This window comes from Lolium rigidum, chromosome 3, assembly GCF_022539505.1.
Source record: "Lolium rigidum isolate FL_2022 chromosome 3, APGP_CSIRO_Lrig_0.1, whole genome shotgun sequence".
In the NCBI taxonomy this organism is placed as follows: domain Eukaryota; kingdom Viridiplantae; phylum Streptophyta; class Magnoliopsida; order Poales; family Poaceae; genus Lolium; species Lolium rigidum.
The window spans coordinates 119,991,226-120,017,225 of record NC_061510.1 but is presented as its reverse complement, the minus strand read 5'-3'; the positions used below and the strand labels follow the sequence as shown (position 1 = coordinate 120,017,225).

Here is a 26,000-nt window from a genome sequence, read left to right as displayed (position 1 = left end):
CTTTGACTGGCCTAGATTATGGACTGTTATAATAGTTTTAAATCGGGTTGGAAGAAACTTTACTGCTTTCCTATCCAGTAGTAGATCATGCTGAGTTGCTGACAAATAAAGCTTGCAGTTAAATGGCTTTGAATGATCATCAGTCCTGTAGGGGAAAGAATTGTTCAGGTGTGCTGTTTTGAGCTCACTGCCGTGGCATGACAGAGCATAGCTGTAAAAGCATGCAGTATACCGTGTCTGAAGCAAAGATTGCAGCAGCATGCAGGGATCATCAGAAACGTGCATCGTCATTGCAAAAAAAAGGCCACCTGAATTTGCTATTCTCGTAACCAAATCGGCCGTCGCGCCGGTCCCGGGGCGAAAAGAGGGAAAGAAGAAGGTCGTGAACCGAACCGTGACACTGGCGGACCATACTAGAGCGAGATGACGGTGAGTTTTTTTTGTTTCGAGAGGTCGAGCTCTACTGCAGGGACACAGATTTGTGATTGCAGTGTCAGAGATAGTTTTTGGATTTCTGTCGTCTCGTTGCATCGGAGAGTATATATATGTCTGTCGTCGTCTCGTGGGCGACGCTGACGCAGCGTGTGGGGGAGAATAGAACACACGAAAAGCTGCTGGAGATGGAGGCCGGGCCACCATGAGATGGGGCATGGCACCACTGGACGCGCTGGTACGAGTACGAACGAACCCACCGAAACCCGGGGCCGCTCGGTATAAACCAGCGGCGCACCAAAGCTACAACTAACGTGTGAACGGCCACGATGCCGCAGGCGACTAGTCCAAGCAAGCAAGCGAAGAGAGTCCCAACAATCCAACCACTGCCCAGCCCAGCAGCCCACCCCACCCATCCCGTCCCACTCCGGCGATAAAAGCCACCGCGTTCCCCCACCTCACCTTCCTCCCCACCCGTACCGCCCCGCCCCTCGTAACCTCCACCTTCCCAATTCCTCTCGTCTCGCCTCAGCTCGCCGCCGCCGCCTTCGCTGACCTGCGCGTACCGGTACCGGTTCGAAACCGCACGGCTCCTCTCAACCTGTTATCCGGGGCTTGGGCGTTGCCACCTGCGCTGCTCTGCTCGTCTCGTCCCCAACGGTAATTCGGCGACTGCCGGCTGATTTCGGGCCGCGTTTGACGCTGGGATCCGGCGATCTGGTTCTGATTCGGGGTGATTTTGTTGTTGTGTAGATATGGGGACGGGGCGGCGGCGTGGGGTCGTGGGCGACGACAGCGACGAGGAGTATCTGATTGAGGACGAGGAGGAGCTCTGTGTCTCCAGTGCCGCCGAGGAGGGAGGGGGCTCGGACGCGGAGTACCAGGTGGACGAGGAGGACGGGGAGGAGGAAGAGACGCCGCGGCCGGTCAAGGGTGCGGGCAAGAGGAAACCGAATCCGGCCCCCGTGCGATCTCGGGGGCGGCGCAGGTACGAGGACGACGACGACTACTCGGAGGAGGAGGTCGAGGAGGACGAGGGGGCTGGCGAGCAGTACCAGGAAGAAGATCCCCAGGAGGCGGAGGAGCCTCCGCGGCTCCACGGGGAATGTGGTGCCCGCGGGCAGCCCCCGGTGATCCAGCGATCTAATCGGCGGCGGCGGGAGGAGGACGCAGACTTCGATCCCGACTTGGACGAGGGGGAGGAGGACCGGGACATGGATTTCGACCCTGAACTGGAGGGCGACAACGACGAGTGTGAGGAAGAGGAATTCAATCTCAGTCGCACCAGAAAGACGCAGCAGAGGATTACCAACACAGTGCGCCGCCGAATCCCCGCCTCAAAGCGGCGACGCGGGACAAAGAGGAAAAGCAGTTCCAAGGGTTCCAAGCGGAAGGCTCGTGCGGCCAAGCCAAGGAAAGCCGCACCTGCCGCGAGGCGGCGGAGAAAGCGTCCGGCCATCGAGCGCTACGAGGACGACGACGACGACTTCATTGTGGACGACGACGATCAGGTCGAGGTGAGCCGGAATCCAAGGAAGAAAGCCAGGTTCGGGAGGCAGGACCGTCCGGTGCCGGTCGCCGAGGCCGATATATGGCCGGCTGTCGATTCGGACACATCAGATTTCGAGTTTGGAACGTCTGACGAGGATGCTGAGGCCCCGGTGGTTGAGCCGGTGAGAGTTGCGGCTAGGAAGGGGAGGAGAAAGAAGGCGGCAGGATCATCGTCAGACTCTGAATTTCATGTCTCAGATGAGGAACTGAGGGTTGTCAGAGAGGAAGAGGTCACGAGGAAGAAAAGGGCACTCGTGTTGCAGTCAGACTCAGACTCTGAATATCATGTCTCGGATACGCAGTTGGAGGCTTCCAGAGAAACCGCGAGCAAGAAGTGTGTGTCATCGTCAGATTCTGAATTTAATCTCTCAGATAAGGAATTGGGGCATGTCAGGAAAGAGACCAAGAAGAAGAAGAAGCATAGGGTATTCGTCTCAGGGTCATCCTCTGAATCTGAATTCCATGTCTCAGATAAGGAATTGGGGCATGTCAGGAAAGAGGCCAAGAAGAAGAAGAATAATAGGGCATTTGTCTCAGGGTCATCCTCAGAGTCTGAATTCCATGTCTCAGATAAGGATTTGGGGTGTGTAAGGGAAGGAGAGGCCAAGAGGAAGAAGAGGGTATTCGTCTCGGGGTCATCCTCGGACTCTGAATGCCATGCCTCAGATAAGGACTCCGGGGATAAACCTCTGGAGGCTCAGCCTACGCTTCCCGTGTCAGTGAGGAGGATTTCTCTTGCAAGAAATGGAGAGGACAAAGGAAAGGAGAAAAAGGAAGCAGTGGATGCTGGGAAGCAGACGTGTGGGATATGCTTCTCTGAGGACCAGAGGATGACTCCGCAGGGCATGCTGAATTGCTGCTCGCACTACTTTTGCTTCCCGTGCATCATGGAGTGGTCTAAGGTGGAGTCAAAGTGTCCATTGTGTAAGAGGCGCTTCACAACGATTACCAAGTCATCGAAAGTGGATCTTGGCTTGGAGCTGAAAAAAACTGTAATTAGGGTTGAAGAGCGTGATCAGGTAACTATTAAGTTGTTATTCCCTCCCGTTTTTAGATGGGTAACCAATTCAAAACGTAAGCTAAAAATATCAAAACATTATTCTTGGATATGTTTACCGTCATTATGTGTTTTAAATTAAATTTATTTCTGGTAAACAATGCAGCCTTATAGTTTGTTTTTTTACTGGTAACTTATCATTTATAGTTCTCTGTTGATGTATTTGGTCATTGCCATGCAATTGACATATTGTCACGTCCAAAATTGCAATGCTAACTTGTGTATCAATGTTGAGTTACAACTTACAACAGGCAAGAAATTTGAATTTAGGGGCATTATATTCTGAATTACTGCTTAAATTCTTGCAAGGTTTCATGAATCTAACACTCCTTAATCATGGCCGCGAATCATTTACATTCACCTTTCTTGTAGTTCTGCCTACTTCCTTATTCTCAATAAGCCTTCCTTCACCTTGATCTTGTTTGCTGCGAAAAATGTTAGCAATATTGTTCTACTATGTTTTTTCTTGTTTGCATATTCTCATTTTCCTGCTTCTTGTACAGGTTTATCAGCCCACAGAAGAAGAAATAAGGCGCTGGTTAGACCCATACGAGAATCTTGTGTGCATAGAGTGCAATCAAGGTGGTGAAGATAGTCTCATGTTACTCTGTGATATTTGTGATTCCTCAGCACATACTTATTGTGTTGGCCTGGGAAGAGAAGTACCTGAAGGAAATTGGTATTGTGGAGGATGTAGACTCGCTGGCGAGGGGCCATCGTATCCTAGAAGACTTACTAATAGCAATTCTGCACAGGTAGCAGCAACTGCACCAATTGGCATATTCGAAAGGTCACCTTCAATCAACTCTTGGCAAACATTTCAAGGGTTTGATCTAAATGCATCACCTAGAGAGAGTTCTAGGCAAAATCATCCTGCTGAATCACAAGCTTCTACCGCGGGCGTATCAACTCCATCTGGAGGAAGGCTTGCAACTCTTTCTCGAAGACGTGGATGGATGCGCATTTTGCTGAATAGACACAGACCATCAGACGGTTTGGACTTGGGACATAATGGTGTACAGAACAGCGACGGTGCGGCAAGAGCTGAACCAGACCGCATGAACTTCTTTGCTTCATCAGACTCCAACTCGTTGCAGCATAGTGGTTATGTATCAAGAATTGAACAAACCCACATAAATCTTCATGCTCCTTTGGAAGCCAACAGTTCACAATTGCTCCTTGATGACATTCGGGACCAGCACCGCTTTTCTCCTTCGGTTCATACTCCGAGAAATTCAACTCCATGCATATCTGTGGATGGGAACAGTTTTCCAACAAACTAAAAGTGTCAAGTCCATGTGCAGTATAAGTCCCCATTAGGTAAGTCCCCAAGCATATCTGAGCGAATGGTTCATTTTTAATATTTAAGTGGTTTCTGTATGCTTCATTTTGCAATGTACTGAATGAAAAGAAACACTCAGCCGGTTAGGAATTTATTTACTTCATTTTGTTTGTGAAGTCAGGCTATTTATACAACCTAATATATATCATTGTTTGTTTCAGAATGTCATTCCATTCTGTTAGTGGCTTGTGGATCGAGCATGACAAGGGCCTTCATGTCTTCATATCCTCCCAGTAATTGCGATCATGATCTGCTTGAGACACCCAGTATCTCACTCAATATAGCTGGCCGTTGTTCTTCAGCTTGTTTTTCAGTGATGTAGTCAATGATAGAAAATAGCAGAAAAAGAACATGTCCTCCTAACATTCCATTTTAGCTTAGTCATTTTTTGTTTTCTTATTGGCATTCATTCAATCCTAGATACGGCCTCGAATCCTCAAAGTTCGCGCATTGACCAAATGCGATCAAGATGTTTCTGAACTATTGGACAGCTTCATGTATATACATTGGTGTATTGGAGAAGCCAGATCCATCAAGATTATTCTTTCAGTTTCTGATGATGTTGCTCTTTAGCCCATGATTAACTGCTTTGCCAATTTAACTTCCTAGACTGTCTCATGTAATGATTTGTGTATTGCACTGTGACTCGGTAAGCAGAGTACTAAAAAAGGGGTCATGCTAAAAAGAACTGCTGGGAATCCACTGTGTATAGCAGCTACTCAAAAATCAAAACGTCCCTGTACTGTATTATTTTTTAGTGTACTGCAAAAACTCCCTCTTGTACTGTAAATTTAGGAGGAACTTTTCAGTATATTCAGAAAGGTGAAATTTTAGCCAATTTCTAGCTGATTTCGGTGGTAAGATGAGAGCTTATTGGGAGATTATGAGAGTAGATAAGAACAGACACCTGATAATGGATCCAACTGGAACAAATACGTAGTATTGAGAGAGTAGGAGAGCGGATATATTGGCATCGAAGATGCAATGGAGTGGCCCAAAGTTGAGAGGGAGCGGTTCGGCTGACAGCACTTGGGCTATATGTTGATGATGCTTTTGTTTGTTCTATCTTCAAATTACGTTCAAGTTTTATTTAAAAATATGCATGTATGTACGAAAAAAAACGATTTTAGAGAATCTGGAAGAACTACATCTCCGTATCCTCTGAAATGGAGTACTGTATTAGAGGATGATGGACTTTTACGGATCCGCTAAGTCGGTCTTAGGAGAGATTTTGCGTTTTATCGAAAAAAAAAGAGATTTTTCATATGAAAAATGAAAAAAAAGAGGTTTTGAGTGAGAACCAAACGCCAGCACCCAACCTAAAAAGCGGCAAGTCCCGTGCTGGTTCATGATTCATGACACCTGACCTAGGACTGCAAGCCCTACTCGCAACAGGGGATTCTTTCCGTCCATGGCCATGAGGGTCGACTCGGCCATCCTCGCCGTCGTCGTCGCCTTCCTCATCCCCCTCCGCCTGCTCTCCTTCGTTGTCCGCCTGAACACCTCCGGTAGCGCCGGCGACCTCCGCCGATCCTGCACCGCCTTCGCCATCGCGGCCGCGCTCCTCGCCGTCATCTTCGGCCTTCCCCGAGACCACGTCGGTCAGACGGGGCACTGCGTGGCGTCCGTCACCAACACGGGAGAGGATGGTATGGGCCTAGAGGTTCGGCTGGAGATCGAGCAGCTGAAGCTCCAGCTCAACCGATTGGGTACGTCAGAGATTAGTGACTCACTGTCCAGCACCAATTGTTCTTGTGTTAAGATTAATAGTGAGTGCTGTGGAAATATGTGGTTAATACCTGCGCAATTGTGATTCGGGATTGAATTATTCTTTGGGTTCCATGGTACACTTGAACTCTTTTCTGCTTGTGCCCTAAGAGGATTTTTTAGGACAATTCTTGAATTGTTCATGCAGAATCACTCTGGGAGAACAATTCGAAAGCATCGGATGGTAAAGGTCATGGTTCAGATGAAGGTGGCGAGGCTGTGAAAGCGATGGAACTGGACATTCAGGCTCTGATCAAGGAGCAAGAAAACATCAAGGTATGCATCTGGCGATTGGTGAATTATGGTGAACAGAGTGAGAGAGATAGCGATAGATTATGCCATAAATGGAGTAGTTGATGTGAAATTTGAGAGCTCCGGGTAGTTTGATATTTTTTTTGTTAACTACAGGCCATGCTAGTGAAAATGCATACAGAATGGGAAAACAATTCAAAAGCATGGGATGACGAAGGTCATGTTTCAGAGGAAGATGTCGGGGTTGTGAAAGTGATGGGACTAGACATTCAGGCTCTGATCAAGGAACAAGAAAACATCAAGGTATGTGTCTGGCATTGGTAAATTAAGGTGAATAAAGTGAGAGAGACAATGATAGAGTATGTCATAAAGGTTTTTTGTTAACTACAGACCATGCTAGTGAAAATGCATACAGAATGGGAAAAAAATTCAAAAGCATCGGGCGACAAAGGTCATGTTTCAGAGGAAGAGGCCGGGGTTGTGAAAGCGATGGGACTAGACATTCAGGCTCTGATCAAGGAACAAGAAAACATCAAGGTATGTGTCTGGCATTGGTAAATTAAGGTGAATAAAGTGAGAGAGACAGTGATATAGTATGTCATAAAGGGTGCAGTGGATGTGAAATTTGAGCACTCCAGTTAGTTTGACATATTTTATTGAACCATAGGCCATACTAGTGAAAAGAATATGGTGTGTTTGGTTTTGACCACCAACTAGCCTAGCCAAAATTTTGGCATGCACGAAGCAAGGGCATGACCAAAATTTTGTTAACTTGTTGGCAACTTTGGATTATGGCTATTGTTACTTCGAAATTTTTGCCAAAATAGGCCTCCATTTGGTTTTCAACCAACTCACCTGACAAACATTTGACAACTTACATTGGCTTGTGCTTGATTTGGTTCCAATTCGTTCAAAACAAATAAATGAGAATAATATGGCTGAGATGGTTTGGACCTCCTCTTTAGTGGTGTTTTTTACATTATAGTGGTAGATGATGGTTCTTTGGCATTGAGCCCTTGATACATCTATGTCTTGCAAACTGAAACTATTTGTGTCCTTAATTTTAGTGGAAGATCTTGCTTCCCGAATATTTTGGAACCATTTGATTGAACCTGTAAACAACCTTCATATGTTCTAGAATGCAATTCTGTCCTCTTCTCGTTCTCGAACAGTACAAGTGCACTGCGCCGATCACTTCATATGTTTTTGGATTATAGTTATTGTTACTTCCAAAATTGTGCCAAAATAGGCCTCCATTTGGTTTGCAGCCAACTGACTTGACAAACATTTGACAACTTACATTGGCTTGTGCTTGATTTGGCTCCAATTCGGTAAAAACAAATTAGAATGACATGGCTGAGATGGTTTGGTGCTCTCCTCACTGGTATTTTTTATATTAGTGGTAGATGATGGTTCGTTGGCCTTGAGCCCTTGATACATCTAGATCTTGCAGACTGTAACTATTTGTGTCCTTAAGGTTAGTGGAAGATCTCGCTTCCTGAATATTTTGGCACCATTTAATTGAACCTGAAAACAACCTTCATCTGTGCTAGAATGGACTTCTGTCCTCTTCTCTTTTTGCTCTTATTGGACATTGACATTCCAGAGCGAACAGTACAAGTGCACCACACCGATCACTATTGTGCATGCTTGCAGTGGTCTGTCCTTGGTCTCACACCAGCACTAATGAATAATGATGCTTAATTAGGGACCGCTGGGGCTAAGAAGGAGCAGCGGAGCATTACTTTTCTGTAGATCTGTCTCCATAGTGCAAAAGAATTGACTTAGTACTAGGTCATCTGATTAGGATTATCCATGTCACGCACACAGACACAAGTTTACATTGTCATTTTACAAGGATAGAAGGGTTTCTAACCCCCAAATCTCTAAATCTTGAGCCTAGCAACCTGTGAGATAACTGTTTCCTTAAAGCGACTTTGATATTAGATTGGACGCTTTGTAGTTTTGTCAAAATAGTCTATCACTTAATATCATGCATTGACTTTTGTGCCTTTTTATGTTGTAGGAATTATTACGGAATTCTGAAAGTACTATCAAGTCAGTCACAAATGAGGTTCCTCTCTCACTCCCTCTTTTCCTCACTTATGTACAGGGTCAACTTTTAAAATATTGTCTCAGTCATCAGTAGATCTTTTTTTGGGATACTAAAAACTTACAATATAATTAAATGATGTGTCTCGGTCGTTGACCTGCAGTGTAGTAGTATGGAATGTTAAATTAAATTTTGATTTTATTTGTATTGTACCTTCTAATTCGATGCTAGTTGCATAAATCACCAGCGTTTGCAAATCTTTCTTTGCATATAATAACCAAGTGTTCTACTAAATATGCGCTTCGAGGTTCTTAGTTTGATTTGACGTGACCCATGGAGTGACATGTGTGACACTTCCAAGTCAACGTGCCATCGATTGTTACTGGTGGGGCGACGAACTCCACTAGGAATGTGTTGTCGGTGATGTTGAGAGTGCAGCGGGCATCTGTGCTATTGACATGGTCCGTGTTGGCCAGTGTCACACCGATGCTATCGTCTGAACACATGCTCGAAAGTTAAGATGGAGCTGCAATGAACAAATGTCGTGCCAGGCGCATGATACACAATCTTCTGTAGCATTGGGGGACGAGGCATTCATCGCAGTTTAAGCAGATGCCTTGCTTGCTACGAGCTGCCATTTCCGACAACTTAAGGGTAGATCGAGCTCGAGCTACTGGCAGAACAGGTGCAGGTGTATGGACACCCAGTAATCTAGATACTGGGTTGCAAGATAAGTATTGAACATGTTCTGAATATTTTTCTTCATTGAAGATGAACCTTTGATAGAATTCATGAAGTGGAGGCCTCAACAAGCTACAGATACGTGGAATAACTCTTTCTTGGTAGTCAAGTGTATCTCCTAACAGATGTAATCTTGCCTAATTTCGAAATATGGGGGTATCTATCCCTCGATTGCAGCAACCTGCAGTTGCTAGTAGTATGGCTTGCTAAGTGCTTGTTTGCTCCAATGTAGGCTTCTTCTATTGCTTTGTTATTCATTTAAAGGTAAACAAACGATTTGGCGTGTTGCAATATTACAGGGATTTTAGCAAGAAACGCCAAACCTCTTAGAATTCCAATTTTTTTAAAAAAAACCATTCCAAACATGCCTAGATATGACTTTAGTTTTATTTTCTTCTATATCCATTCTTTGTGTGCATTTGAGAATTCTTTTTAAAATCCCTCTCGGGGAGCTCATTTCCTGGGCATGGTGATAATAGGTTCTAATTCTGGCGGCGGAATCAAGAAAGATGAACTCTGATATTTACAATATATGGTCATTGGCCAACGATACAGAGAAAACTGTTGAAGCTCTACATTCAGATGTCAAAAGGTATCTACTTCTAAGTTATCTCAGTTAAGATAATCTTTACTTGGCAGTCACAGTTCGTTTCACTTCTTTAACTATTCGTTTCTGCCTATGATTTATGAGAATTTTATCTTATAGTATATCTTGGAATCTGGATACATTTCTGTTAAAAAGAACTAATGGCCTGTCTTTCAAACATTAGTACATAAGAATGGTGATACCATTGTGCTCTCTTATTTAGTGAAGTTCAAAGGTTTGACAATATTGTAGTTAATGCTCTAATCCCCAACCTCATGGTTTATTTTGAAAATTTACCATCACGATTTGACGATGTAAAAAGAAGCATATGCAGTCCCGGTTCCTGAAAGTTCCTTTCTTGAGACACAGCTGTCAGAGGTTGCACACTGTAGCTTCCTGTATGCATTGTGTTCTGCTGCGGGGAAGTAAACAATTTTATAGTTGTAGATTCTCCTCTTTTGAATTTTGATGTTGTTAGTGTGTTCGAGTTTGTTGGGAAAGCTGTTTGAACTAGTCATCTCATGTGCGGATAACAGGTTCAAGTTCTGACAGATGAATCAAGAAAGTTGGGCTCTAGTATTCGCCAGGTATGGTCATTGGCAAAGGATACTGGAAAGAAGGTAGAAGCTCTATATGCAGATATTGAAAAGGTATCTTTGTCTTGGTTAACACATATCTTGATTCTTTAATTAATCACTGCTGTTACTTTCTGTATATTATTTATTTCGGTTTGTTGTCTGATACTAGAATTTGAAATTCAGATTTAAATTAGAATCTAATGATTTCGCACTTGAACCTTAGCAGACAAGACATTTTTTACCACTCTCTTATCTTGTAAAGCCAAGATACTTAAACATGGAAAATTTTGAATGGTTAAAAATCACCCTGTGAATGCTCAAGTCATACCAGCCACGTTTATCATGATGAGTACACATTGTGGGTCAAAGAGTTTTTGTATGAATATTTTAGGGTCTGTATGATTCGCAGGAATCTGCAGGATTTTCAGAAGAACAACATTAACGTAGGAATTTTTTCCTGTTCCTAAATCTTTTGATTTGAAGAATTCCAAAAATGCAGGAATAGGAAAACCATAGAATTGGATGTCATGGCATGTTCAAACCTAGAATATGTAATAGAAATGTCTGTTCACCTCAGTATCTGTATGTCTCTCTTATCTCTTATCTCTTAGTTTTGTTGAAGTGTATACGTGGATTGCACTAGCCCTTTTCATTAGTTCGGACTTTTGGTTGCGTTGGCTAGTGCATGAAGCTTGACATGCTATCAGAGCCTAATGTGAGTTCGAGTCCTGTCTTTTGCAATTTATCCTAAAATTGTTGTTACCCCCTCGGTGTCCACGTATTGGCCTCTTGAACCATACCTGAGTCAGCAGTCCACATATGTGCCTCTTGAGCTATACCTTGAGTCTCTACACATGTTGAATTGTCTTCCGTCATACCTGAGTGGGGGTGCTGAAGTGTATAAGTGGATTGCACTAGCACTTTCCATTAGTTCGGACTTTTGGCTGCATTGTTTCTGTCATTCTCTCCTCACAAAATCCCTCTCATCTGTCTCAGTCATCCCAGAGTACTCAACGCCCCCTGCTCCCCATCCATCCCACCAAGCGGTGTGCAGCACCCAGCTCAGTACCCGCAGTGCAACGGTGGGCAGCCAGGCAGCTGCTCGGCCAGCACTCCCTCTTGTGCCGCTCAATCTCCCTCTGCCTCCGTCTCTAGTAGCAGAAGCAGAAAATGTGTGTGGCAGCAGTGATCTGCCTACTCGTTGCTGCATCCTTGGGCCACGCTGACAGGCCCACCAGACCAACGCAGCCTGGCCCAAGTGATGCGGACTGGTGGCGCAAGAGGGGAAAAGTGAAAAACTTGCTCTTTCCTGGGGGTAGTTGTTTGATGCTGAGCAGGATGACTCCACAGAATTGTAGACTGGGAGAGATGTTTGCTGAGCCTGTATTTTTGCGGAGCGAGATACCAAGTATGTTGGAACGGCATTTTCCCGTAAATTTAGGGATGGGCAGATGGCACGCTGTCTTGCGAAGTCTGTTGGACTTGTTCTTAAACTTTAGGTTGTTCCATGCTCTTCTGTATTCATGCTTATTTTTGTATGCTATTGGAGGAAACTAGAATTTGCTACTTGTGGGTGCAGCCCTTTCTGAAAACCGTTCATAGGATCATCATTATTATGGTTATAGGTTGAAGTTCTAATCGGCGAATCATGATTGTAGGTTCAAATTGTAAGTGATATGTCAAGAAAGATGGAGTCTAATATGCATAAAATGTGGTCTTATGCAAAGAAGACAGAGAAGATGGTTGAAGACCTATATTCAGATGTCAAGCAGGTAAAACTTATGTAGATTATTTCTATTTTACTTTCCTTGAATAAATATTCACGAGAGTGAGAGACATAATTTTCTCTTCAATAGCTCTTTTGCATGTGTTTTATTCAGATACTCCTGACTGTACGATATGAACTTTGAATGTATTTATAAATTCTAGTTTTCAGGTTTTCTATCTTAGGCCCTGTTTGGAACACGGGGAAGTCGTAGGAATAGTGGAGCAGTTCACACAGGAAAATAGTAGTAGATAAGAATGTTCAGACCAACTTGCTACATTAACTAATTTGCTGCAGTGTCTAAATCATTTAAGGCTCACCCATGTATTTCAAAATTCAAGTTTGACCAACATTTAGAGATATGGTTTATATCACTTTTTTGTTCACATAATCCACGTTTTATTAGTGTACAATAGTTGGTCAAACTCTTTTGTTGAGTACTTGAGTGCCTTTATGTTTCGGAGTGGAAGGAGTAATGTCGTCTCAATAAGTATCATTTCCTTAGTTCTTTATCTTTCTAAATTGTTATAAAAGGTAGAATCATTGTTTAATTTGTTTATTTTGTTTGAGTTAGCTCTTTTGAACCATTTGTTTGCTACAGTATGTTTAGTCATATTTTGAAGCTAAGCCCTAGTGTGTGCATATGGGTAATCAACAGTCACACGTTAGTTGGGTATGCTGCCAGTTGCAGATTTTATGTAGTTATATGCAGCTCTTTTAGTAATAAATTGTTGTAAAAACAAAGTGCCAACCACAATTTTCGCAAAAACAAAGTGCCAACCACAATAATGTGTGCCTGTGAGGGGGATTTCTCCCCATTTTTTGTTGAGTATCAGGACTTCTTCATGATCTCCAGCACAAATCCGTATAGATGAAATTTCCAAATTTACGTGCTTGCACTCACATTATTTGCACAGGGCTTCGAGAAGAATGGGCCGAAAATTCCTTTCTGGACGAACTGACAATGTCATCGCCTCATCGACTTTATGGACTACCATCGGTCTGGGCATGGAGTAATATAGACGAGCAAAGGGGCGTTGTTTCAGCGAATATGTAACGAATCCCTTAGATGTTGTAGGAGACAGCTTATCTTGTTGATTCACATGGGGATGCAGCGAGATGCAGTCTCAAGTACGAATGTAGGATGTATATGTCATGTACTACGCTTGAGGTCGTCGTTTGTTCCCGAGGTGTGAATCAATATACTTAAGGTTGTCAAATGAGTAGTGTAAATAGCAGTTTATAAATGTTATTTCCAGGTTTGTTGTGAAACATGGTCGATCAAGGAAGGGGAGATCTCTAGGCTCTCTGGAATAATTTCAGATTCGAAATTGGATGGCCACGTGACTAGGATTAAGTGTTAGCCATAATTGGGAATCAACATGATGAGTTTGAGGTCTGAGTTATCCTAACAAGGAGAACAAGTACTTGCCTTTGAGGTTGTAATGTTGTGCACATTGTCAAGGTCCATCAAAGTGACTTCACGATCGAGCAATTTGCATCATGCGTTTGCAATTATTATTCCTTGTGCATAATATGTACTTTTCGTGGTCAATACAGTGCAATTAGAAGCGTGAAAACTGCAGGGATTCCCGAAACGATCTGGAAAGGGTGGAAATCATCCTCAGCTTGCAACGGCTGAACCGCAAAGTTTTGGCAAGGATGGTCCCGTACCTTCCTAGATCATGCAGGACTACTATCTTCTTCATGATGCTTCACAGGTGTGCCGCACTACATTTTTTTTTTTGAATCTCAGCAGGAGAGCTGCTGGTTTCATATATAGAAGAAAGCGGGAACTGTACAAACCCAGGTGGTTAAAACCACCTAAGGTTCAAAGCCTACTCTCGCCTTACAAGGTGCCTCGCACCGGCAAGCACCCAACTATTGGCCTCATCCGCAATTAGGTGAATGAGGCCAGAGACACTCAACTCTTTATTACAGAAAACACGCCTATTCCTCTCACGCCAAATCTCCCAGGCCACTAGAATGATGAGCGAGGCTGCCCGCTTGTCGGAGGCCGCCAGCTTGGTCACAACCCAGGACAGGGCGCGGTCGTCGCTGTCCGGAGCTCCGATGGCTGGGCAGTGGAACCGACTGGCGGTGCGCTCCCAGACTTGCCTAGCCCAGGGGCACTCAGCGAAGAGATGCTCCGGGGTCTCGAGGTTCCGCCGGCACAAAGGGCAGAAATACTGGTTCTGCATCCCAAAGCGAAGCAGTCTATCTGCCGTGAAGATCCGACGCTGCATAAGGAGCCACATGAAGAATTTGCACTTTGGCGATGCCCAGACCGGCCAGATATGGCGCAGGGGGGACTGCTGGGTCCCGGCGAACTGCAGCGCGTACGCGGAGGACGCGGAGTAGGCACCGGAGGCAGACTTCCACCGGAAAGAGTCCTCACTGTCGGGATCAATGTTGCAACTTAGCACAACCTGTCGAAGCGCGACAAAGTCTGCCAGCAAGGGTAGAGAAATCCGTCCCCGAAGGTCCATGAGCCAGTGGTCTCCGTCAATGGCATCCGCCACCGTCCTGTTTTTGCGCCTGGACACCTCGAAGAGCAGGGGCCACCGCTTCCTCAATGGTTCCCCGGACCAGTTGTCCGACCAGAAGCTGGTTGCTAAGCCATTTCCAATGGCCACCTCCGTCATCGAGGCGAACAAGGCCTGGTCAGAAGGGGTGGGCCGCTCCAACAGGCCCTTCCAGGGCTTGTCCGCCCCGGTCTTCGCAAGCCAAATCCAGCGTAGGCGTAGGGCGCTACTGAACCGTTTCAGGTCCAGCACCCCTAGGCCACCCAACTCTCGCGGCCGGCAGATTAGTTTCCAGGCCACCTTGCACTGTCCAGGGTTGCAAACGTCCTTTGCCGCCCAAAGCCAAGCCCGCCGCAGCTTGTCAATTTGCGCCACCGCCCAAGCGGAAAGGGGGTGCGTCGTCATGAGGAAAACCGGGAGCGCCGAAAGGACAGCCCTAAGCAGGGTTAGCCGCCCCGCCCTGGACATGAGCTTGCCCTTCCAGTGTCCAAGTCTGGCGGCAATCTTGTCGATGAGAGGTTGAAAGTCGATCCTTCGCAGGCGGCGTAGCGATAAGGGCGTGCCAGGGTAGGTGCATGGCAGCGTGGTGATCTGCAAGCCAACCGGCTGCAGGATGGCGGCGATGTTGATGTCGTCACAACGTATGGGGATAGCCTGGCTCTTGGTGAGGTTGACAGCCAGCCCGGAGACCTCACCGAAGACCTGCATGATGGCCTTTGTTGCAGCTACCTCCCCGGTGGTCGGCTTGATGAAGAGGGCCACATCGTCGGCGTAAAGGGAGCAACAGATGGACCCCGCGACAGGCGAAAGTATGCCCTCCTCGGTGGCCAAAGCAAAGAGGCGGGGTAGCGACGCCATGGCGAGGATGAACAACATCGGTGACAGGGGGTCGCCTTGCTGAAGGCCTCTCCGGTGAGAGATGCTGGCACCCTCCTCCCCATTGAAGAGCACGCGCGAGGAGGCGGTAGACAGGAAGGCGGCAATCCAGTTCCGCCAACGCACCCCAAAGCCACGCACCCGCAGCATATCAAGCAGGTACGTCCAGGAGACCGAGTCGAATGCCTTGGAAATGTCAAGCTTCATGAAAAGCGAGGGCGTCTTGGAGCGGTGCAGCCGTCGAAGAAGGGCCCGAACGTAGATGAAATTATCCTGTATGCATCGGCCTTTGATGAAGGCGCTTTTCTCAATGCCCACGAGCTCATCGATCCTGGAGGCCAGCCGGGAGGCAAGGACCTTGATGAACAGCTTGGCGAAGCTGTGCATGAGGCTGATGGGGCGGTAGTTCTTCATGGAGGAGGCGTCATCACACTTAGGCAGTAGCACCATGTGGGAGACATTGAGTTGGTGCAGCCCAGCAAAATTGCCCTCCGCAATCTGCTGAAAAGCCAGGAGAATGTCCGACCCAACCAAGTCCCACGAGGCTTTGAAGAAGTTGGAGATGAAGCCATCTGGGCCGGGCGCCTTGTCCGACGGCATGGACATAACTGCATCGTGGATCTCGGCAAGGGAGAAGTCAGCGTCTAGCGCGGAGAGGTCGAGACTAGGCAGCCCGAGAGATCCCCAGTTGAAGGTGATCGACGGCAATTGGGCCGTGCCCAAGATGGCATGGAAGTGTGCATCCACCACCTGCCTCTTCTCCTCCTGAGAGATGGCATCCGTGCCGCCGTCGCGGCTAAGGGAGTGGATGAAGTTCTTGCGTCTTCTGCCATTGGCCTTGACGTGGAAGAAACGGGTATTGGCGTCCCCAGCACGTAGCCAACACACCCTAGACCGTTGCCGAACCCGAATGCGCTCCAACACCGAGAGGCCAAGGATACGGGATTTCAGCTGTTGACGAAGGTCGGTCTCGTCCGCTGAGAGGGCCCTGAAGTCCTGCGCTGCGTCCACAAGCCTAACGGTCTCCTCGGCCCGAAGCAGCTGTGCTTTGGTGTCGCCGATGCGTTTCTTGTGCCAGGCCCGAAGAGCTGAGGCCGTCCGGGAGAGCTTACGGTGTAGGCGAACAAGCGCATTGAAGTGGTTGCAAGGCTGGAGCCAGGCGTCAGCCACGGTCTGCGCGTAGCCCTCGACATGCGGCCAGAAAGCCTCGAAGCAGAAACTGCTGTAGCGCTTAATCTTGCCCGCGCAAGACAGCACCAGGGGGCAGTGGTCCGAGATCGAGGAGGAAAAAGCCGTTAACTGGGCATTGGGGAAGGAGGCGTCCCAATCAACGTTGCAGATGGCCCGATCAAGACGGACGAGGGTGGGCGGGTTCTGCTCATTGCTCCAAGTGAAGCATCGGCCCACCAGCCTGATGTCCTTCATCTCCGTGATGTTGAGCATGGCGCGAAACTTGGCCATGAGACGCCTGTTGAGACGATCATTGTTTTTGTCCGCTGCGGAGAGGATGACATTGAAGTCGCCTACAATTAGCCAGGGGCCAGTGACGGCGTGCCTCAACTCTGCAAGATCGTGCAGGAAGCCTTCCTTAGCCACATCGGCGTCGGAGGGTCCGTAGACGTTGGTGAGAGTCCAAGCCGGGCCACCGGCTCTGCTGACGAAGGTGGCGGTGATGGAGTGGCGCACCGAACTGATGAGCTGGGCATTATATCTGTCCGGGTCCCAGGCGACCAAGAGTCCCCCTCTGGTCCCATCGGCCGGAGAGGCGAAAGCCGAGCGGCAGCGGCTGCCCACGGACTCTGCTCGGATGGCATCGGAAGCGTCCGACAACTTCGTTTCTTGGAGGCAGATGATGTCGCAAGCGGAGCGCTCGACGACCCCTCGTATCGCCGTCCTCCGCGCAGGATTGTTGAGTCCGCGCGGGTTCCAATCAAGGATTCTAAGGTCGAGATCCATTGGAGACCAGGCGCACAACAGGGAGGCGAAAGCGTCGACGAAAAACACAAGTCACGAAGAAAGCCTCCACATCCAGGACATAACAGGGACGGTTACAGTCATCCGGAGCTAATCTCGACGGGGATTTGAAGACACAGCACAAGCGAGGGCCGACGGGCTCGCGACGCACACACACAGTTCGGCTACAGCAGGAGGGGTCCAAAACCGGGGAGGCCCTCTACGACACAGGATGCAGACGATCTAACATGGAGATGACTAAACATCCGCACGGACACAAAGTGCCTAAGCCTCCATGTCCAGAATGGAAAGGATTTCACTGTCAGGGAGAGCGATCCGCGCGCCCTGGAGCACGCCGGTGTCGAGGCGGATGCGTGCAATCTCCTCTGCGCCTAGAGGCGTAGAGCAAGGCTGCCCCACGTCCGCCGCCCCTCCAACAGGCTCCAGCACGGCCGTCGGGCACTCCTGGAGAACACACGGCAAGGGCGCTCCCGCCCTCTTGGTGCAGCAGCTGCGAGAGGAGCGACGCGATGGCAGGAGCTCCCCCTTTTGCTTCTTACGCCGGCCAGCCCTGGGCTTCGGAGCGTCCATTGGCGGGATGGCGCCCATCACAGACGGCGGCAGCAAGCTTAGCACCTTGGCAAGGAAGGTGGTAGCGCCGTCCGCCTCCATCTCGCCAAACTTGGCCGCCAGCATCTCGAGGACGTCTTGACCGGCGTGATCGGTGCGCTCACCACGCTCACCGTTGTCACCGGCAGGCGCCGACAGCAGCGGCGCCGTCACAGCCTTGCCAGGGCTAGCCACCACGCCCGGCAGCTGAACCCCAGGCCCGAAGAGGACCTCGCCGCCGGCGTCGCCCATGCCGCGCGGGAAGTCCATGAGGCCTGCCTCCTGGCTAGAGGACAGGTGGTCGCCTAGCGCCTGCCACACCGGAGACGGCCAACCCTGGGCCGCGTCGATCTCAATGGCCACCGGGTCAGTGCGCGAGAGGTCCTGCCAAAAGGAAGCAGGGGCAAACCGCACGGGGATCATGTCCTCCTCCATGGGAAAGGCAACAGCCTGCAGCAGCTCCGGCTCAGGCCGGCGAAGCTCCTCCCGCGCCGACGCCAGGATGGCGCCAAGAGACGGGTCCAGCACGGAGAGCGCCACGGGCTCGGCAGTAGCGTCATGCCGCGCACCATCAGCAGCGTGGACGCCGTCAAGCTCCTGGTCGGAACCATCCCCTGCACGGCGGCGCCCGCCACCACCTTGGCGCTGCTGCTGACGGCGGTTATTGTTGTTACCGCCGCCAAGCCTCTGCTGCCCACCCCGACCAGCGCGGCCAAGCAGCGCATCACGCCATGGCCGACGGGGGCGGCACCCACCACGGCCAGGCAGGTCGTCGTCGTCGTCATCACGATCGTCGCGACGTCGAGGGCCGAGGCGAGCCTGCATGTCGGGCGCGTCGCGGCGCGCCCTTGGGCTGGCATCCTCCACCCCAAGTTTCCAGTCGAAGCGCTCCGTAGGCACGTGCGCGTAGAGCAACGCAACCTCAGGCGAGGGGATGCCGGAGGCGCGGCTGCTGGGCGTGTGCCGCTCCGCCGGCGCGAAGTCCTTGGTCTTGTCAAGGTGGATGAGCAGAGGTTCCCGCGTGTCCTCGTAGCCCTCCTCCCTGGGCGTGCCGTCGGGGAGGGAGCAGCGCATTGGCGGCGCCGCGCCCAGGCGCGTGAGGAAGGAGGCGTCGCAGGCGCGCAGGATGTCGTCGGGTACAAGCCCAGCACCAGACGTAGCAAACCTGGGCGTCGTCGAGGGCTTCCGAGCGGTACTCGAGGACGTCCACCTTGACGGAGGAACCCAACACATCTTGCATGACCTCCTTGGTCCAGAAGTTGAGAGCGACGCCCTCCACCGCGACGCGGCAGTAGAAACGCCACACGCGGTGCGTCGCACGGATGGAGGCTTGCTGCCACGGGGCCATGGTGAAGGCGATGCCCCGGCAGGAGACGACGCCCGCGTCCATGGCCTGGTCCCGGTGCCAGGACATGTCGAAGCGGACGAGGAAGCAGCCCGGCCGGAGCTTGGACACCTGGAATCTCTCGGCGGGGATGTTGCAGTCGCGGGCAATGGCCCTGGCAACGAGGTCGATGGTGAGGTCGTTGCGGCGCTCCGACGCGGTGAGCACGAGCGCATTGGAATGGAGCAGCTGCGCCGCGCTCTCCGTCTCAGGCGTGCAGATGATCACCGCCGTCGATCTTGCAGGGCCCCGGTGCGCCTCACCAGGGCGGGCCGCCATGGGCCTAGGCGGAGGGGCAGCGGTTGAGGAAGGGGGCCGCAGGCGCTCGGCGGCAGTGCGGCACGGGGTCGGCCCCGCACGGCACTCCTTGGCGATGTGGCCGCTACGGCGGCAGGAGCGGCACCGGACGGGGTCGCGGCAGTCGGAGACGTGATGGCCGGGGCTGAGACACTTGAAGCATTCCCCCCGCACGCGCTTCTTATGGAGGGGGAAACGGGAGCGCCTCATCACTCCGGTGGCAGGAGGGGAGTTGGGGCGCGGCCGAGGGGCGGCCGAGGGGCGGCCGAAGATGGTACGGGCGGCGGACGCCTTCGTCTCCTCGAGACCACCAGTTGCCAATCCGAGCTTTGGCCATGAATGCCAAGGGCAGGAGGGGCAGGCGCAGTCCGAACGACCATGGAGCGCACGCGCAGCTGCCCACCATAAGACCTACCTTGGATAGTCACCTGCCCGCGCGGCGCCGCAGAGCCATTACACCCCGGCAGGCTAGCACCAGCCGGCGGCATAGGGGGATGGGGGCGCTCCACGCCCGAGGAGGCGCAGATCTGGATCTGGCCGGGATCTCCGCTCCGACCATGGGATCCAATGTTTGACCAGCTGGAGGGGGAGCGGGGTGCTGCGGCCGGGGCAGAGGCAGGAGGTGAGGTGGTCGCCGCAGACCGAACGGTCGACGGCGAGGGGCTGGTGGCTAGGTAGGTGGCCGCCGGGGGCAGCGAGCGGGAGCGGGGGCGAGCGTGGGACATCGCACTACATTGATGCTCCTGCATTTGGTGCGTCACCACCTTGTTTATATACAATCAGCAATGTACCATCTTATACATACCACTGTTGCTACTGCTACCTCACCAATTATCCATGTTATTTTTATACCACTGTTGCTGCTACAATCAACCACCTAATATATATACAATCAGCCATGCGCCCATGTTATTTTCATAATATTGTTGCTGCTACAATAAACCATATTCCGTAATTATGTGTGCAGAGTTGCTTCAAGAATTTGGTGACAAAGATAAAGGGAAGCGCAAGGCTGATAGTTCTGCTGCCTCATCCGCGGCCATGGGCAAGTCAAGCAAAGTAGACTAACAATTGCAACAACTTCTATTATCTATGTGCTTTTGTGCTAATCATCCGTGGCAATGAGACTAAGAATTAATGTTTGTTTATTTGCATCAAATTATCTATCAGCTGTTATCTGTGAAGTGTTGTTGTTTTGTACTCCTACCGTAAGCTGTTATGCACTTGTGCTAGTGTTGTTATTTGTATGTACTTGTGCTGCCAATATAAAGGGAATGTCAAGTGAAATGCTCTTTTTGCTGCCATTATTTATATACATGTGCTCACGTTTTTTATATTTGGTCTATATGGTCATGACCGAAGACCGGACCGAAAAGACCGAAGACCGAATACAGAAAGACCGGAAAGACCGATTGTATTATGGGTAGCATTTCTGGATGACCGAAATTTTGAAAGACCGAAAAGACCGGACCGAGCAAACCGAACAGACCGAACGCCCGGGCATAGGTGCGTGTTCTGTGCGTGTTTTGAACCTGACCGTGGTTTGCTCCCCATCTGGCATACGACGCTTCACGTTGAATTCTCGCAGGTTTCGTGTGTGTCCTCTCTAGCTCGTCTGCTAGTGCAGGTCAGCTCCCTGCTCCAAGCTGGATGAACTGGGGATCCCGGGTCGCGGCCAGTGGCGGAGCTAGCCCAGAATTTTGGGGGGGCAAAACAGATAGTATGCAAAGTTTGGGGGGGCAAATGGCTCTATTTTCTTCTCATTTAGGTCCCTAAAAAAATTTTCTTCAGAAATAATGCAAAGTCTGGGGGGGCGGTGGCCCCCTCTGACTTACACATAGCTCCGCCAGTGGTCGCGGCTGACATGTAGGTAGCCCTGAATTTTGTTATGACCCAATGGTTAGAACTCAAAGCATTCTCTCACTAATGAATTGCTATGACTAGAGGCACAACCATGTATGCTCTCATGGCAACAATTGAGAAGCTTCAAACAAAAGGTTTAAATGATTTGAGTGTCTCAACAGAAGGATATATCTACCATCACGTTAAATAAATGATTTACACACGCCACGAACAAAAGGAAAAAAAATTCTGTCGTAAGTTACAAATTCAAAGCATGTACTGGCATACTTGCATATAAAGACGGGAGGATTTTAGAACTAGGGGATTGAAATTACTGTTCTACATTATCTATTGCCTCTGATCCTGCAAATTAGTACTGCCTCCATTGCAGAAGTATTAGTTTGGTTGGCTTTGTCTGAGTCAAGGTTTCTTGACTTTAATCGAGGTTATAAATAAGGTAAAAGTATTCAGATTTAATTACCAATTTGTGTGTTGCCTCCTACTTACAGTGCCCGCTCCTACTTACAGTAATTTTGCTTTGGGAAAATTTGCAAATGCCCAAAACTAACTGTGTCCTGCAATCAACGGGTTTTTTTCTAGTTGCCTATGTATCTTGTATACGTCTAAAAAGCCATCAGCCTTCCTAGTTGTAGATAGCCCATGCACCGTACGGGTGCATCCAGAATTCATATACGCTCGTTGCGCCTTCGGCAGTAGGAAAGACCACTCGTGGATCTACTTAGTGGCCATGCGAATAACCTGTAGAAAATGGTTTTTTTTTGTTAAAAACAATATCATTTCTACAATTCGCTAAAGACCACATTAAAGCATAAGTTTCAACTGGAATCCGTGCTTTGGTTTCTTCATCAGTCCCATTCAACCAATTTTCGAACATATCCGTACAATTTATCGATGAGGCAATACTAAAAGTAAAAACTGCTCTACTCTCCAAAAAAAACGAGCAAAGAGACACTGAAAAAATAAATGATTGATAGACCTCTTCACGGAGCTTCTCCACGGAGCTCCCCTATCTAACGTCAACCACATGTTTTGCACATTAGTGATCTACTATATTTGCATACCTGATATGTATTTTTTTCGAAATAGGGAGCAAATGCACACAACCATTTTATTGCATAGTTTTAACATTCATAATTTAAGAGTTATACATCTCATTGATCACATAGAGTGTACATAAAAATTAATCAGCGGAAAAAGAAAGATATTATGCCTATGCATCTTGTATCCTCTTAGAAAGCCGCCAGTCACCCTGGTTGTAAATAGCCCAAGCAACCGTCTTCAGTCGGATGCATCCAGAATCCATATATGCCCTTGCGCCTCCGGCAGAAAATAGGATCACTCGTGGATCCATGTGTAACTATACATATAATTCGTAGAAAAGGAGCATTCGTACTCTTGTAAAGACAATATCATTACGGCAATTTCATATAGACCACATCAAAGCACAAATACCCGTTTCGAATCTGGTCTCTAGGTGCTTTCTTGACCCCATTGAGCTAATTTTCAAACATATTTTTTTAGCTAGTGGGGGATAAAATACTTGTGCAGGCGACTACAGCTTATACCGTCTAAAAGTAGCGCCGAGTAAGGCTGGATTTTTTTGTAGTGTATCTCCCTTTTGATGAATAAAACACAAACGTATTTCAAGATGAACTTCGACAGAAAAATTGAGCAACAAAATCTTAACTATATTGTATATAATTAGTATTATTGGATTCACATTAAAAACACTTTCTAATGATGCTAATATTATACCAATTGTTTATATAAATTTGAAGTAATTCTTAGTTAAATAAAAAACATGGGAAATAATTATTTACGAAAATGGAGGGAATATTATGATAGTATTAATTATCTTTTATTTCGAGTCTTGGTTGCTCCCTCTATCCCGATTCATAGGGCTTGCGCGTACCTCTAGGTCGTAAATTTAACCATGATAATATAAGGTATATATTATAAAACATACTCCCTCCATCCACAAATAAGTGTATATGTGAGTTTTCCAAGATATATTAGGAGGAAAAATTGCATTAGGAAGATGCAAACCAACACATCTCTCCTCTTTAATTCTTTCACCACCAATGAACTAAGCGCATGCGAAAATAAAGACAACATGTGCTAAATATTATAGGGTTTGATTTTCGTGCGATGAGAGAGAAGCAATTTTTGCTACTTTAAAGTGCATTAGAAACATGTGCTAAATATTGTAGATAAAGTTTGGAGCTAAACGTCCATTTATTTAACCACTTATTTGAGGACCGAGAGAGTATACCATTAGAAAGCTTAGATATTCTACTTTCTAATGGTATTATTTTTTGTATTAAACAATTGATAACATTAATAAGGGATGTATGGATTCTCAAGAAGAGAGGAGCCAGACCCTCCCCGGACCGCCCGGATCCCATGTGTGAATAGAATCGCCCCATCTATCCTTCCAAGGAGAAGTTTGTTTGGTTTCAAACTATGATTCGAATAGGAGGAGTACGCTATGCTAATGTGCCTTGGATGATCCACATCTTCGGGTCAGGCGCTCATGAGCATATTAAACTGTCCATGTGGCTGAGAGCCCTCACAACCCAAGCACAACGACACAATTATCAGGGGTGCATTCTACCACTGTGGTAATAACCAGTCGCGTGGGCCTCTCATAGTAAGAGATGCCTGGTACGACAAAAGAGAGAGAAAAATTAATATTATATTAACCAAATTGAGAACCTAGAAATACACACAAGTCCTATGACTGAAACGAAAAGAGTAATAGTGATTCCTATAAATATAATTTTTTACTAGACGTAAGAATGTGGGTGTTCATAGTTTATTATTTACATATTTATGTGCACAATTTTCTAGAGTATCATGAGCACCTTGAAACCATTTAACCGTTAAGCAAACATATGCAATCCACCATATGAAAAAAGTAAAATATGTTACATTAACATATTTTCTTCATTTTGAAACAGTCTACATTATAGTATCAAAATTTGTTCTGAAATAATCTATATTTTAGCTTTTAGTCAACAAAAACAATTAAAACAAAATGATTTTGCTCTCTTTATTGGATATTGTTATTTTCATTGTAGTTTGAATTGACTATTCACATATCTAAGTAGTATTAGTAAATGCACCACTAATTTGTATCAGTTTTTCTAGAATATAGACTAAATTAGAACGTAGGAAGTATTCAACATAATTATAGAAATTCGATTCAAACAAAGTGTAGCATTCTTGCATGCATGGCCAGCAGGCATTCCCAACCATATATTGTCATATTATTGATTGGTGCTTTTTCAAATACTATTTAAAGTCTCTAGTGACCCATTAAAGTGTCTAGTGACCCATTACCTCCTATATAATGTAATAGATCAACATTTTCAATCTATACCCTCGGATCAAAAGAAATAAATGGTCCCAACGAATTGCTAAAAAAAATCGTTATTCTTTGTAATTACATTATTTTGAAAGTTTTGGATGGTTAGAAAAACGGTGATAGCCTAACCAGAAAATTAAATCTTTGGTTTGACGCTTTGATCAACCTGTTGATAGTGAGACACCTGTTGTAACTTCGGTAATTTCAAAATCCGTCAAATTAGCCTTTCAAACTTAGTCTCTTGGATATGCTTATAGGCTAGAGTGTATAATGCATACACGTATTTATGAGCATCTCCGAGACAGGCACATGTAAACAACGTGCGATGAATTTCGGGACGACTAATCGTCTACTCCCGGCCTAGAAATTGACTACTCGTAGATCTGTGGATCACCGTCTGTCCGTCACAAGGCTTGCACATGGGAAGGATTGATCTAGTTGCGCACATTTTTTGTTTGTTTGAAGGACACTGATTGCTCTTAATTAATCGCTAATGAGTTTTTTCGAGTCGGTGGATTAGGTGGCGGTCCAACTAGTTTTTGCCCGAGTCAAAATGGGAACCAATCATCCAGATTCCTGGGCTGTGATATCGCGACGCAGCGGCTGCAATTGTTTCGTTTCATTTTGGCTGCATGTTGAATTGTTGATGTTGATAGTACACAACTTGGCATGTTCCTCATGTCGTGTATCTGCCCTTGCGCCACGCATGTTTGAACCAGCTGCAAACTGCACGAGTTGGCGCTCACGCTTGACCCGAAGAAAGAGATGGTCAAAGTGTCGAAGAAGTTGTAGCCTTGCCGGTCTATTACTGCCTTCGTTTTCATGAAAAAGACTTATATACTTAGTTAAATATTAATATTTGTAAGTTTCAGTTTGACCAGTGTTATAGATTAAATAAATATTTATGATACAAAATCACTGGTTCATCATGAAATATATTTTATCAATATTTTCTTTTGTGTTGTAGATATTTACATTTTTCTAGAAATTTAATCAAATTTA

At 47.5% G+C, this 26,000-nt stretch overlaps 2 protein-coding genes and 1 long non-coding RNA gene across 3 annotated transcripts; all 3 read left to right on the top strand.

Moving 5' to 3' along the window:
* The first annotated feature begins 910 nt into the window (after positions 1-910).
* LOC124702231 (uncharacterized protein DDB_G0283697-like) lies at positions 911-4,983 on the top strand. The gene is made up of 4 exons (XM_047234354.1): positions 911-1,092; positions 1,186-3,002; positions 3,544-4,360; positions 4,544-4,983. Exons 2-3 carry the CDS (start codon positions 1,188-1,190, stop codon positions 4,321-4,323), a joined length of 2,595 nt encoding a protein of 864 aa, XP_047090310.1. The 5' UTR covers positions 911-1,092; positions 1,186-1,187; the 3' UTR covers positions 4,324-4,360; positions 4,544-4,983.
* Positions 4,984-5,742: 759 nt separating this feature from the next.
* LOC124695421 lies at positions 5,743-10,290 on the top strand. The gene is made up of 7 exons (XM_047228274.1): positions 5,743-6,091; positions 6,298-6,425; positions 6,558-6,704; positions 6,792-6,938; positions 8,428-8,475; positions 9,675-9,787; positions 10,260-10,290. The coding sequence occupies exons 1-7, from the start codon at positions 5,794-5,796 to the stop codon at positions 10,288-10,290; spliced, it is 912 nt and encodes a 303-aa protein (XP_047084230.1). The 5' UTR covers positions 5,743-5,793.
* A 9-nt stretch (positions 10,291-10,299) lies between these two features.
* On the top strand, positions 10,300-13,531 carry LOC124698101. Its single transcript, XR_007000880.1, has 3 exons — positions 10,300-10,431; positions 12,018-12,131; positions 13,042-13,531. It is a non-coding gene; the product is annotated as an uncharacterized LOC124698101 (long non-coding RNA).
* Positions 13,532-26,000: the final 12,469 nt, after the last annotated feature.